We start from the raw sequence: 15,902 nt of genomic DNA on the forward strand, positions 1-15,902 counted from the left end.
ACAACACAGCTCTGCTCACAAAAAGTGTTGGATATCTTCTTATGCCAGACAAACTTAGCAATGCAAAAACTGATATCTTGATCAAAGAAGCAGATTTTATACACGTTTGGTAGAACAGCTCTCATTAAGACACTCTTCACAAGCATGCTCTAATGCTATCTCAATTGTTTATGAATCCCATGTGTATATTTTTAGTGCACATGTGCACTACTTTAAATCACTGAGGAAAACATCACAGAGAGTGATGTCATCTTGTCATTTTTGATTGTACTGATACAGTCAGTGATTACAAATACACTGTTTGCATCATCATTCGGTTGCGTAACATGACAAGCAAGGCCCTGTGACTAACACAGCAAGTAGTGGCGTGCATATACATCCTTCCAGCAAAGCTTTCCACATCAGCCACAAACACTCAAAGTCTCTACTGACAGACTCCTGCCTCAAGCCATTTTGTAATCATTGCGTAAAGGGGAAAAGACACTACATGCACCACACCTCAAGCAAAGACTGAAGAATTTATCTGCATCAAAATGCTTTGAATAATTGCATAGCTCCGGGAATATTTGGAGGAGCTGCTCTCCCAAAATAAGCTGGTTGCAGTCACTGACAGGACAGAGCTCAATTCTGAGTTAACCATCATCTGACAATTCCTCTCCACCATAAATATAAATTTGATTTCACTTGTACACATCTGTGTTACACATATTAGTGTTAGGGACATGACTGGTGTCACCATCAGATGATGCATTGCAGTGGGGCAACGGCCTAATAATAGAAAGATCAGATGGGGCCTTGAAGATTCCCCAGGCCTGTGCCAGCAGCTTATTTTAGGAGAGCCAAGATGAGCCTCCTACTTGGCCAGAGGCAGATAGTCGCTCCACAGCAGAGGGCTGGTGTGTGGGCAGGTCCAGTGTGGCATCTGGGGTCCCAGGGCAGGTGGAAGGGGTCAAACAGTCATCCATCCAGCTGGACTCTGTCATGGGTGTCAGTGTTCCCTCTCGGCTGATATCAGGGTAAATCCCTTCCTCCTCTTCCCAAGGTCTGTTTTCATCTCCAGGAATGACATCCCCTCTAGACAATAAAGCAGGTGTCTGGTTCCCCCCAGCATGCTCTCCAGCTCCCTCCGGCTGGGTGATGCTTAAGACCAAGAGTTTGTCTAAGGCATCATCCAATACAGGCTCCCGGCATGGCCAGGTTAAATCCAAAACCTCATCTCCCTGCTTTTCTGTAGGAAGGCTATTTGGTAGTACAGTGGGGAGTGTGACTGGTGAGGCTCTGGGACTGCTTGAGTTTGGAACTGTGTAAGTTCTTTTGATGACACTTGCTGAATGTGGGGTCATAGGAACAGTCACTGGGCTTGAAATCCTTGGAAGTGTTAATGGGCTAGCACTCTTGGGGACAGTTGGTGGAGCAGCGATATTAGGGAGTGGAATAGGACTTGTACTTTTTGGAACTGGACTAGAAAGCCTTGGAATCGTTACAGGACTACCACTCTTTGGACTTGTTTCTGGATTAGCACTCTTGGTGACCGTTGGTGAACTAGAGATATTGGGGATTGGCACAGGACTTGTACTTTTTGGAACCGGACTAGAAAGTCTAGGTACTGTCACAGGACTGGTGCTCTTTGGAGTTGTGTCTAGACTAGCACTCTTGGGGACTGGACTGTAACTTTTGGGGACTGTTACTGGGCTTGCAGTTTTCTGAGCTGGAACTGGACTGGAGCACTTAACGTCAGCTGGACTAGGACTTTTGCGAATAGTAATGGGACTAGGGGTCTTGGAGACAATCAGTGGACTGGGGTTCCTAGCAGAGGATTCTGGGCTGGGATTCCCAGCAACAGGGACTGGGCTGGAGCTTTTGGTAACAGGAGTTAAGCTCTTTGCAAGTGGACCTGAGCCTTTAATAGAAGATGTTTTAGTGACTGCCACATGTGTAGGGCTCTTGGCTCTATTTTGAATGGGGGACTTCCGGGTACTAGAAACACTAAGGTTCTCTACATGAGAGATCTCAGTAGTGACTCTACCACCACCATCTTTCTGTTGGATTTCAGAGAACTGAAAGGTCTTGGCTGATGTAATCACTTCAGTGGTACCACTTGAAGAGGTTGGGGTTGAGCTAATACAAGAAGAACCATCTTCATCTATATGGAGCTCTAATGGGAGAGGGGTACTTGAGGGTGTAGTGTCACTGGAGGGTAGAACAGTATCAAGTGGGACTGTCACTGCAGGAACAGCTGGTGAGCCAGTTACTGATGAAGGGTCTGCTGCTTCCAGATTCACAGACAACTGTGAGCCAGACTGAATAGGGTATAATGACCAAAAATCATGTACAAAGACAAGACATACACAATGATAGAGAAAAGAGAAAGAGACCAGGAAAAACAGATTGAAAATGAAGAGAGTGCACAGTAATGGTATCTCAGCTACATGTACCTTTGCAAGCCTAAAATGCATAGTGAACTCAACTGTCGTTTCTCAAAAGTTTGTCTCAAAAACATAGTTAAACTATGTTTTTGATTTTTTCAAACCATGTAAATCTAACAAATTCTTTTGCACAGGGGAACACAACATTGTTTACCCTAGGACACACTGTTCTGACGCACAATTTAACCTGCTCTTGAAAGCTACCAGCAAAATAACACTCATACATACAGGGCATAAACACTCATACGAGCAGAGCATAATATGCTTACCCTCACATGGTGGGTGATTTTTTGATCAAGTGTGACAAAATTAAAAATTGCTCTAAATGAACATGCATCATGTTTATGCTGAGGTTTCTAAGTGAGGTATTTGCAAGCTAATGATGAAAACACACACTTTGTTCTGGAAAAAAAATGGCCAGTGATCAGATCAGATTAGATATTGTGGTACACTGTCAGATCCAGCAATCCATAAAACACTGCACAAGAGGGCAATTACAGATTCACTTTGCTGTTTTTTTGTTTGTTGGTTTGTTTGTTTGTTTGTTTTACCATTAATTTAATTTTATTCTAGTTAATCATTCATTTTTCTGTTTATTTCGGATTTTGTATTTAATGTAAAGCGTCTTTGACTATCTTGAAAAGACCTATACAAAAAATTATCATTATTGTTATTACTGTCGTCATTGAAATGGTTCTACAAAAATGACAGCAACTTCTGTTCACTCTCACAATGCAAAAAAAAACACACCATATAAACTGACATTCCACAACCAGTTTGCAAGCCAGAACCTTCCTCTGTTGCCATCTCACTATTGATTCTACCCACTTGTGACCCACACTCACATTGCTTTGCACTTTGAAGTCAGACAGGGAGGCCATTAGCTCATCCAGCTCTCGTGTGGCAGAGGAGGCGGACATTCTGGCTTGTTGCTGGGCTGGTGTTTCCTCCTGTCCATCTGCTGGGTCATCTGATACCGCTAGAGGTGTGGGGCTAAAAGAGATAACAGCGCAGTCAACTCATATGTTCGTCTATTCACACAAAAGTAGCATAAATGTAAAACCAAAAACAACAAAGTCATGTTTGATATTAGAATACAGTACAGCGTATTTGAGTGTGCTTAACATCCATGAGTTCAACATAATGTCTATGCTTTAGCAATAATTTGTCTCTTACGTGGGTGAGGGCACAGAACTTTCCAATTCATCAAGAAGGCTCTCTACACTGGGTCGTACATCCTCTATTCCTCGAGCTGCTGCATTGCGCTTCGGCTTCTCCATTACAGGTGGAGGGACCTTTCCTGCAGCAGAGACTCCATTCTCCTGGACATAGTGGTTGACACTGCTGCTGGGCAGTGGCGGACTTACCTCTTCTACAGAAAACAGAACAGAAAACATAAAACACAACCTGGGTTTCCTGCGCAACTGTAGTTTATCAGCATTTAAAAAGCACAAATACAAAATGCAGTGGGGAAAGGGGGCAGCTCTCTGTAACACCACAGAAATAGAAGCCTAAAAAGGGAGTAATCTTTGTTCTACTATCTAAATATCTGAAAGCATTTTTCAAACTGTAAAATAATGTTTGTGTATACCTTCTGTGGGGAAGGCTGGGGTGGTTTGCTGGACAGCATTGAGCTCCAACAGCAAGCGATCCAGCTCAGAGAGGTTGCTGCCCAAGGATGAAGTCATGGCAGTGGCTGATCCCTCACTGCTCTTCTGCTTATTGGGGAAACTGGAAAGAGTGGAAAGAAATAGATCAAAAGTAGCTACAAGTATGAGGAATGGACCCAAGCTGTTAAGACAATGGTGTCATTTTGATATCAACTTTTGCGATTAATTTTTTGTTTCTGGGTCACTGATGAGAAAAAAAGGGATTAGTCTTGTTTTTATGTTCTCATGTCAGATATTACCAGTATCATGCAAAATATTATATAACCAGTTTCACATTTTTTAATTTATTCCCTGTACAACTACAACTGTCCCCAATGAAAACAACATTTTTCATGACCAAGTAAACCAAAAAATCCAAACAATTTTTGAATTAAAAAGTTACTTTTTGGAGCTACAAATTCATTGCAGGACACTACTGAGAGACTATCACGACATGTCTCCAAGTCTTACCTGTATACGTGGTCCTCTTCACCAAGGGGTTGGGTAGGACTGCTGCTGTCTCTGGACCAGGGACTTCTCTGAGCAGAACTGAAGGACTAAGGAAAGGAAGCGTTTGAGCATTTTAAATAAATAAGGAATTTATGTTTAGGTGGTAATACTTTTCCCAGTGCATATAGATGTAAGTATGTATGCATTCACCTGTGTTTCGTCTAATCCGTTCAGAGCTTGTTCAGAGGGCGTCGACAGGACTTGGGGCGGAGAGCAGATGTCCTGCTGGGTTTGACCCCCAACAGGAATAGAGTAGGGTGCCTCGTCAGACAGGAACAGTGGGCGCTTGGAAATGTGGGATGTTGTAGACTCAAGGTCTGCCAACAAAGCATCTACAAAAATACAAAAACAGATACTATCATCATAGGTTTGATCTTTACTGCACTCACAGATACTCCATCTATTGAGAACATAATGTTAGGCAACACTGTTTTATTATTAGTGCTGCAAAATATTGGAATAGAATGACATCTTATGCTCATCACAAGAATAATTACAGCGCTGGGGTCAAAAAATCATGTATCACTGACATCACGGGAGGAGGAGCAGGGTTGTAAAAACTGAGTCATGCAGACTGTCACAGCCGCTCCTTTGGTTACTCATTGACCCTAGTCTGCCTGGAGTCTTGACACTTCTCAAACCTCAGAGCGGCTGTCAAGTACACCACCAGGTATCGCCGACATATTCATGTTTGCAATCTAAAAAAACAACAGCTTCCCACACAAAGTGGTTATTTACTATTCTGAGAGGAACATGGGCCAACTACTAATTCAGCAGTCAGACCAGGACATAACAGGAGACATAACATTATAGGGGATTACAGATGGTATTACTTAACTCTTCCGCTTATTTTAGCATGCTCACCCTCCAAAGCAGTGTTTGGTTTCTCATGCAGAATTTAACAAGTGCTAAAAAAATAAATAAATAAAAACCCCAAATGAACTACCAAATTTACTATAACTACAAATGTTTTGCCTATGTACAAACTGTTTAGACATTTTAATTAAGTGTTTTCTATTATTTTAACATGTTTAAGACACTGGAATTGTTAATATTAAGTTACTAAGCTGAGCAAGCTTTGCAAAAACACTTGTGTAAACCAGAAATCAGACAGCACATCTACCACTTCATTACTGTTCTAATAACATTTCACAACAGGTTACAAGCACATTGAAAATTAACCAAACACAAATAACATGACTGTGATGGTGGCACTACTCTATAACAAGTGGGACTGACTACTTTAATATGTAACCACACCAGCATTACTAAGGTGTCACAAACAGAACCTTCTGTACTAAAACTCAATATAAGATAGAGGCAGACAAATCCATGACTGAAACAATATAGACATGAGACATACCTTAGGAAAACACTAGCAGAAAGATAGACCGATGGATGTATATTGAAGAAAATGCAGAAAAAGAGGCATCAGCATAGGAGGAAGAGGGCAACCCCAAACTGTCTGCAAGACAGGAACTGCCTTGCTTAACTCTACCATCAGCAGAAGGGAACAAGAGATCAAGGGGAGGAGTGGGGGGAAATTGACAGTGGAGGAGAGGGTCAGGGTAGAAAGAGGAAGGGAGGGGGGGTCATTTTAATGGCAGTGGGTTAGGTTCACGGTCTCCCCCCTGCTACTATGCCAGTCTCAACCTTGCCGCCTGAAAAGCTCAAGTAAGGGTTACTACTCACACAAATGACGACCAGCTGGTAACAGTCTCTGAGGCTGAAGCAGTCCAACTTTGGCAGGCTACGCACTGTGCAACCGCCAAGGTAATACAAGTTGTTATGAAATAAGGGAAGGAAAGGAGAGAACAAACAAGAGCCCTTATCAACCGGCGTCATGCCCACCTAGGGAGTGGTATGACAAAGTATATAAAAGGTATAATCAGCCCCTCCTTCTCATCATCAACTCAAACCCTCCTAAAGCTTACTTATGACTCAGGCTGACATTTACCTCATCGCTTTAATTAGACATATTGAAGCATCAAAGTTATGTTCACCCTCATTCCACTGATCCCATTCAAACAGTCCAATCTTCAACCTTCAGGTTCTACAGTGCTATGTACTGCACAATGTATCCATCCATTTACTATTCTAAGCAAGGAGAATTCTTTCTCACTTATTCATACCTAGCTGAAAATGAATGTTATGTATGCCATAGTAGCATCAGTAGTAGCATGGACCGAATGCAATGCTTTGGCCTCTGGCCCCAGACAGAGAGGAGACACAGCAGAGCTAGATCAACACTAGATCCACTTGGACGCAGTTAGCATTAGCATGGTAAGCATGGCCAGCATTCCAGCTGACAGGGTCTCACAGCAGAGGCTCCTTTCTCCACATGGACACGGCAGCTCTTGCACATTCCACAGAGCTTCATTATGGATACAGCACAGCCCACTGTTTACACTACTGCAGCCAGATAACTGTGAGTGTGTGCGTGCGTGTGTGTGTGTGTTTGTGTGTGTGTGTGTGTTTCACTCTTGCTTTGTAGAAGCACACACACCCATGGAAGTGAGGAAAAGGAAGAAAAACACAAACATCATTCTCCATACCAAGTATGGTCTATATGCTACTGTTCAGAGACTCGACAAATCAGCAGTAAGCTCACTCCACAGGCAGGTGCACTGCGCTCAACACTTCTAGGAATGAACCAAAACATGATCAGATTTCATCTGAAAATTCCCTGATACCCTGCATAAATAAACAGCAAGTGTGTCTGAAGGCCTCATTACATGTTCATGTGTGTTGCTGTTGTCAGAGCAGAGTATTGCTGCAGCTGGTGGCAAGCCCAATCAACAGATGTTAGTCCAGATGGTTTTGCATGAGGCATTAATCAACTGAGCTCACAGCTGAACTAGCATCAGCTGAGGGCATGACTATTCTGCTGCTCCAAATTACTGCACAATCGCCAAGAGTCCTCCAGGCTATATAAATATTATACCTGCATATTTTGTTACTTGCTAGTTTGTGAGAGCTGTAAAATTAACTGATGCTGGTCTTATTATCCCTGAACTTTTGCATCACAATTCAGTGAGATCCCCAAATCTCTTTCCCGTAACTAAGTGATTAGAAAATGGTTGTGATCTAAAGAGAAGACCTTACAGCTAAGAGCTATGGTTGCCTTTACTTATCAAACTCTGTGCTCTAAACATGCTCTGGCCCATCCATACCTGCACAAACACACCGAGGTGTGTCTGCCTCCTCTGCCAAGGTAACATGCCATGACACACTGTCTCTTGTCCAAAGCACTTAGCACTAACACTCCCTCGTATCCCAGTGACCAAAAATGGAACTGCAGTAAAATGAGGAAATCTCGCCTGGTGCCTGCCTGACAGAAAGAAATACCGAGGTGCTCATTTTTAAAAATGCACACTCTGAATCAATCATCCTTATCCATCGTGAAGAGAGGCAGAAACCTTTGAAGATGTGTTTGAAAAGCAAGAGCGCTGCAACTTTCAGAGTATGATATCCTATCAGAGAGCTTAATTCAGATAGCCTTTGCTTGGTTTAAAAAAAAAAAAAAAAAAAAAAAGTGGAGGGAACTCCTTTGCATAAATTTAACATTGGGTAAAACCTCCATTTGAAGAACTAGGAGAAGAGCTGTGTAAAGCTCAGAGACACTCGAGAGCCTGAGAAGCCCAGAGGCTGTTAGAGGTAGATAGACCAATTCCCTCGCCACTTAAAATAAATCTAAATCCATCAGACAGCGCTCATTATGTTTATATAGACAGTAAAACACCAGCATTCCGGATGCTGACTATTAGCTTTCATGTCGACAGTATAATGCACCGCTAAATATACAATGGCAGGGGACATCGGAGATGAAACAAATGAGAAATTGCTGCAAAAGTGTTAAGAGAGAGACAGAGCGAGGGAGAGAAGTGCGCGCGTGGCACAGGCAAGTCCACGGAGGATAAAATGTGGGTTGACACAGATTAAGGAGACTCCCTTCCTCCCAGATGAATGGTGTGTGTTTTAATTACATGAACACTGCTCCACATGGGGTTCATTATAGGAAAGAGAGAGAGAGATAGAGAGAGAGAGAGAGAGAGAGAAAGACAGAGAGATAGTACAAAAGAAAACTGGAAAAATTCAGGGGGCAAAAAGAAGGATAAAAGAGGGGGAAGCAAATTAAAAAATCAAAGAAGAGGGGGAATGAGAGGAAATGAGGACAGAGGAAAAAACAAGAGTAAAACATGTAAAGTGTAAATGACAGGGCACCTTACAACTAAAGTAAATGTTTGACCGGCACTGCCATCACTAACTTTCAAAATAAAAAATAAACAGAAAAAATATAAAAGGTACAGTTCGACAAAATTATCCTTGAGGACTACTCGCGTTCTGTAGGGTTTTGATCGATAGCAGCGCTGGAATTCAACAGAAGTAAAGCCTTCATTATTCGTGACAGGACATCCTGCTTACATAACACTGTGCTATACACACTGCATGAACCCCTATCACTGCTGACCACTGCATAAACTGCATAAATGCTGTCTACCACTCAACTCCTCGACTCCACCCAACAGGAAATCTTAGCTGCAGAGACATCTAGGATCATTAAGGCGTGCTGGCGGCATTTCATCCCAGTAGATAAGCCCTACTGGAAGTAATAGTAAGGATTGTATACCTTAACAAAAAAAAAACAAAAAAAAAAAAAACAGATCCTTTTGCTGCCTGCAGGGGGCGATGTTGATTTGCGTGTGAAAGCAGAATCAGCATTAAGCTTACTTTTCCCCCGCTGGGTGAAATGCAGCAAGGGCATTATCTATGAGCTTCATGAATGCACAAGCACTTACAGAGATATGAGCATCTCACTTAAACCAACAGGGGTGGATGAATGTCGGCTGTAAACTTGCAAGATTCTATCAGCGCATCAACTTTACCCTCATTCTTTGCCCACCCGTCTATATTGCCTTCTCCTCTTTCATGCCTCCCCTCCTTCCTCCCTCTATATCTGATGGGCAGCAAGGTGCACAGGCTGATATGAATTCCAGACATGCCACGGCTTGCAACACTTCTTCCATATATGAGAGAAAGAGTACGAAGAGAGGGAAAAAGAGAGGTGCGCACCGACTGAGGGAGATGGTGTGACAACGCAGAGGAGGAGGAACTGAAGGGCAAGACAGGACAGATGAAAGAAAACACAAACGTCTATTTATAAGATGAAGACACATTCTGCTAAGGGAGCGGTTAAAGGTAATATATCAGAAACTTGTAATACAGATGTAATAGCAAACAGCCTCCCCTGGTAGAAAGGGGGAATAACTTTTGTTTACCAGTGTTGTTTGTCAGGAACATGAGAATACACCAAGCAAAGTGACAGCTTTTCATGTTGCGTCGTGAGAGAGGTAGCCTTTCAACCTGACACAAGCTGACAGACCAGCACAACAATGATGAGTCCCTCTCTCTCTGTTTGTGCTGGGGGAAAATAAAAATCAGGACAAGATGGACGTACACACACACACACACACACACACACACACACACACACACGCACACACACACACACAGGCTCAAGCTCTCTCCCCTCTGGGTTCATGCGAGACAGCAGAAGGCCTGTGCCTGTGTTCATTTTGAGCACTTCAGCGGGTCCAGCTGTTTCATAATGACACGAATACAAGATTAAATCGCTGGCACTAGAGGCACATGCGCACATACACACACACACAGAATAAACACACACGTGCATTAACACTGGAACAACACACACTGCACACAGGTGCCTCTCAGCGAGAAGTAGGCTACAGCATGCCAGAGACGGACTGAGGCATCTAGGCCCACTATAAATACCTTTCTGACCCTGACCTGCAGGAGCAGAGGCATACAGTCCATGATGGATGGCCATGCTAGTCAAAAGGACAGTAGAGCATTACAGACCACCCAAGCAGCTTGTATTGTGTATTGCACTACATTTTCTGTGCTATGTTATAATCTTATGTAATATATAAATCAGCCCTGGGACAAATTTACTTTAGTTTAGATCAATCAAGTGTGACTACTAATGTTATCACATAGTAAAAGGCAACCCAACCCTTCCTAACCCAGTGAGGGTCCTACCCAAAAATTAACTGAAGAATATTATAACAGGTATATTTAAACAACATATGCAATAAATTTGCTAACACATGCTGATTATGCGAGGGGTAGTAGTAAGTATAGTGAAATGGTTTCGTGAAATAGAGGCTGATTTTGGATTTTATCATCTTCTATTATCTTGCTAGATTATTGCTATAGATGGGTAATATTACAACATGGTTATGATGTGATGTCTGTGTATGCAGGTATTTCCGATATAGACTATGTTGTCTAGTATTGTCATTTTAGACTGGACTGTTATTATTTAACCTTAAATGTGCTATGATTGTATATGTTTGCACTGTATACTGTAATTGTTTTTATTAAGAGACACTATTAATTTGTGTTATGGCCCAGGAAGGCTAAAAGACAAATAAAACAAATGAACAAAAACTGAAGGACCTGTTAAATAAAGCAGCAGACTTCTGTTCAGGAACAAAGCTGCTGGTGAGAATAGGAAAACATATTTCCATGTGTGACTCCAAATGATGCCCCAACATGGCATATGAAATTACCAATTTCAAATTCTGGAAATGTACCGGCAGCGACTCCTGCATCTTAAAATGCTCACATGCATAATAATGTAAGCCAGAGATGCACGTGTGCACACAGAGTGGGCTGCAACCGTTTGAGAGAAACTCTCAGCTACTGGCAGAGGCTGGCCAACTTCTAACAGTTTGCTAGCCACAGAAAAAAAAAGCGTTTTAAGAAAATGATGACATATAACAAGGGTGTGGTGAGAGGACACAAGCACCCACTGAAGTGACACTTGTCTTCTGGTTGACACCTCCTCTCTTGTTCAGTTCCTCCTATTCACACATCACAGTTGATGTATCCCTTTCTTCGAACAATATGCTTGCCCTCAGTAACACGTTTATGTGTGAAAATGTAAACCTGGGGTCAAGAGAAAAGAACTGAAGAACTGGTCTAATATTATTTTTGCTGGTGTATTTTTGACTGATTGTGACTTTGGCATGTTACATTTTTTATAGCAGTACGTCAACTGTAAAATGAACAACAATTCTGACAAAAACGCACATCAATATCGGGATCAGATATTGTATCGGCCTCAACGAGCCATATCGTTCCGTCTCTAACCCTAGACCTACTCTATTCTCACTGATGAACCAAGCAGACTGTAGCAGATTGTAGTTGCTATTTTAATCAATGGACCGGTCAGGGAAGCCCTGTCTCCTTATTGGGGCCACTCAATAAGACTCTTCTCAGGCCAGCCATTTAATCAAGGAAATGGCTGCTTCCCATCAAAAGCCACGGCCAACCAGACGACACAGTTCAGCATCTCATTGATCAGCTGATCAAATGTTTTGCAATGAGGCCAAAGCACCTTAAAGCTGTACCTGCATGCTCACACAAACACTACTCACTAATTTTCAGCCACTAGTCAAATGTGAGCGAATGCAGGTGGAGCATGGAAGTGCTGTAAAGGTGGACTCACGATCTCCCATAATAATGTCTGTCAGTCAGCAGAGCTGCATCCACCAAAATCCAGCTGACTGAATCACAACTCTGAGACAATCGAGGTGATCTGCCAGGACATGGATGCTAAATATCAAATACCAATCAGTATTCTTATCCTTTCTTGCAGATGCATTAATATAAAGAAACAGCCATGTCATCAAAGTTGTCATCCTTGAATTAGTGGTCTTGTCTCTGTCCTTCTGCTGTCCCAGATTTGCAGCAGTTATAGAGAGTTAAAGACATAATGTTAGGAATAACTGGCAATATGCTAAAAATATCCTCCGAATTGTTACTGCACACCCCTAAAGAAGAGAACGTTGGTCACTTTGAAGTGCAGATCTTACTGGTGGAGTTGCTCTAGTCCTGCTGAAGTGTTTATAATGTATAAAATCATTTGAAGTTCTTTTGAAGTATTTCATTTTCAGTAAGAATACATGAATTATAATCAAATGAATGGCTTAATCCAATTGATAAATTATTAAGATGCTTGTAAAGACAGTGTAACATCCCCTATCTATGTTTCAAAGAACTGACAACGGGGGAAAGAACAGCGAGACAATAATATTCATAACTGAAAAGAACAAGTTGGACGAGATGAAACAGACTTTTCTCCTGCCACCCACATCTCTCCCCTTCCCTCTACCCCACATCACAACGTGTTGAAAGGCACGCCGAGAAACACACAGGCAGTCTGGGAGCCCAAAGGCCTTCCTGTGGTTTACATGTTGCTCATGTGTTTATTTTTGGACATCTGCAAATGCAACGGTGTGGAGGGTGCTTTTAAAAATGTTTCAGCAGCAGTGACATTTGTGGATGAAAGATGGTTTGCATAACTTATTTAACAAAAGAAAGATAATAACCTCTGGGGAGTATACAGTGTAATCAAGAGGGAGGGAAAACTACATACAGAGTAAACTAGTATGGGGGAATATTTCTGTCTGAGAGTGAAAACAAGATGAGAATTATTAGTGATCTGTGGTGAGTATGTACGGAGACTCCAGTCCTGAGCCATCGATCCTGTCTGGTTCTGTCTCTCTGTGGGTCGGCGTGTGGGTCACAGGACCAGGGACAAGCTGCTCTTTGTCCCCCTCTGGCAGGACAACAAGAGAGGGAGGAGGGGGGGACGTTAGGGGAGTCTGGAATGCAGGCCAAATCATTCCAGTGGAAAACAATCAGCACTATTTAAGCGCCAGAAACAGTGCATGCACACGTGTCTGTGTGTTTGTGATCTTCATTCTTATTGAGTCCTACTCTTGTAAACCTGTAGAAGAGTAGTCCTGACCCAGCAGCATTGATGTTGTCATTAAGCCAAGTGGGGTTAAGTCTAAATTGGGCTTTCGGAATGATCCTCTTTAATGAGCCAGACGCTGATTGTAAATCCAACTGAAGCAAAAGCACTCTGTAATTTAGAAATACACACACAGACACACACACACACTCACTCATGCCCACTCTTGCACACATGTGCACACTCACTCATTCTCCCTCCCTCCCTGTCTCATCAAAGGCCTTCTTTGTGTCAGCATCACCGCTTTATATCTCAAATAGGCCAGTACCAGCAGTCTGTTAGCGACTATTTAAACCTGCGCCAAGGCCACAGAAAACCCATTTGGCACAAACCCACCTCCTAATCAGACAACAACATGCTATCTGACCAGCCAAATGAACCATATGCAGGTGCATCCAAGTGGCCATCTGACATCTAAAAGGCCTAAATTCCACAGGGTAAATATAATAGTGTTATCATTTTTTTTTTCCAAATAAACTCTGTGGGTGTTTCTTGTTTGTAACAACAACCAAACCCTGCAATCACTGTGGAATCTTTATCTAGTAACCAAAACTATTCTCCCAGCTGGTTTTGTGTTAGAGCATGTGTCAGGCGATCAACAGCGTTGAATCATCTAAACTGTCAGTCACTGTCAAACTGCATGGAGGGATGACAGCTTCACCAGTGTGGTGAATCCAGCAGGGAGCTCAGCTCATATGCACATACAGATGAAGATACTTTTTTTTTTTTTTTTTTTTTGCATTTCTAACATTTCTGCTTTATCCAGCTATGACAGTAGTAGCAAAGGGCTGCTGCAGTAAGGACAGCCTTGATATGTGGTATGTGCTCTACCAGGTGAGCCACCAGGGCGCCCCCTGCACCATATATATAATTCAAATATTAGCACATGTATGCCTCTGCAAACGTAAAAAGTGGGGATTGTTTTTCAAATAAAAACGTAAATGAAAAAAAAAAAATAGTGGGAATTATTTTGGTGAATACTAGATGCTGACTAAATAAATATGGCTCTCTATGGATTAATGTTGCTACAGCTAATATTTTAACTTTGAAAAACGACTTGCATTGACAAGTATTTTCCTGCTGTCCTCTGGAGTGCAGTAAAAAATAAATGTTAGAGCACCAAATCAAGTCTAAATGGATAATAAGTGCCACAACTTTCTCTCCTGATGACTGGAAGAGAGTGTTGTTTTCAGATGAATCAAAGTGTGAACTTTAACACTGCAATCAGAGAGCTTATGTGAGGAGATGGCTGCTTGAAGGGTTAATGCCACGCTGCATAAACCTGCAGCCAATCATAGGGAATATATTCAGGTGTGAGGATGTTTCATCAGCACTGGAGCTGGCGAATTGAACAGGATCAGCTACATGCTGACCAAAGAAAAGTTCACCTCATTTCCACAGAGACCTGTCAGCCCTGCTGGCTTAAATTTGCGTGGAAGAAGATTCAATTTCCAGCCTAAACATGCATCAAAGCCATGCCAGGCCTATTTGACCCCCAAGGAAGACCAAGGAGTGCTGACTTGAATGGCTTTTCCTCCACAGTCACCATACCCAACAGCACTGAACATCTCTGGGAATGTTTAAAAAAAAAAAAAAAAAAAAAAAAAAAAAAAAAAAGGAAAAGGTGAAAAAAAATCAAAAGACTCCTTGGGATGCTCTGGATTAATGCAGATTCTCAAATTCGGCAAGAAAACTGTAATAAGTGGTGCTAGACATGTGAAAGCTGTGATTAAGGTAAACAGAAGACACACCATATTGAGAATTTTAACTGTCAGTAAATACCAAACTTGTTTTGAATTTACTTATCTTCATGAAGAAACATGTAACCCTGCTTGCAAAATACCATTTGACTCAAAGTTTATATTAGGTTTCGATCAATTACAAACCAAAAGAGTAGCCTACTTGGTAGTGGGATCATACTTTTGAAGCCCACATACAGACGGACAGTCAGAGAAAAACTATCAGCTATACCAGTCAGAAGAAACTTCAGCGTTCAGAAAAACCCAAAGGGGAAACCAGTTCTTTCTACACAGTCACCTCACACGTAAGCCAACGTGAACAAGACACGATGAGGCATGCTCACAAGCCACTATGTCATGACTACCACAGTGACTGCGGCCTACACGGTTAAGACTGCGTGGTATTCAGTTGGTTTGCAGCGAATACTGGAACAGAGGTCACTGAGAACATTTCCTGCCATGAAACATGTCTCCAGCTGGTAGAGAAGCGACACAATAAAAAGGCGTCATTGAGCTCAGCAGAGAAACAGTGGTGCTCAGGAACAAGACTGGCACATATGGCAGCTAATGTGTTAGACCAGTGGCACTCAACCCTGCACCAGATCTGACTGAATGAATTTATTTAAATCCTCAGAGAACACTTTAAGGGAGAACTCTCATTTACAATGGTGGCAAGATGCAGATATACTAAAAATAAGAGGGCACAACTAAAAATCACAATAGGAAGATGGGA

At 42.2% G+C, this 15,902-nt stretch overlaps 1 protein-coding gene across 1 annotated transcript in view; it reads right to left on the minus strand.

Annotated features, from left to right (window-relative positions):
- Positions 1 to 15,902, minus strand: part of LOC115359671 (paxillin-like) — a 30,176-nt gene that overhangs the window by 9,400 nt on the left and 4,874 nt on the right. The window contains exons 2-6 of the mRNA XM_030052247.1: positions 4,736 to 4,917; positions 4,547 to 4,632; positions 4,018 to 4,157; positions 3,603 to 3,798; positions 3,272 to 3,419 (exon numbers count right to left, since the gene is read on the minus strand). Of these exons, the coding sequence (XP_029908107.1) occupies positions 3,272 to 3,419; positions 3,603 to 3,798; positions 4,018 to 4,157; positions 4,547 to 4,632; positions 4,736 to 4,917 (752 nt within the window). The remainder of the gene's footprint in view (positions 1 to 3,271; positions 3,420 to 3,602; positions 3,799 to 4,017; positions 4,158 to 4,546; positions 4,633 to 4,735; positions 4,918 to 15,902) is intronic.

The sequence above is a fragment of the Myripristis murdjan genome, chromosome 5 (genome assembly GCF_902150065.1).
Source record: "Myripristis murdjan chromosome 5, fMyrMur1.1, whole genome shotgun sequence".
NCBI lineage: Eukaryota > Metazoa > Chordata > Actinopteri > Holocentriformes > Holocentridae > Myripristis > Myripristis murdjan.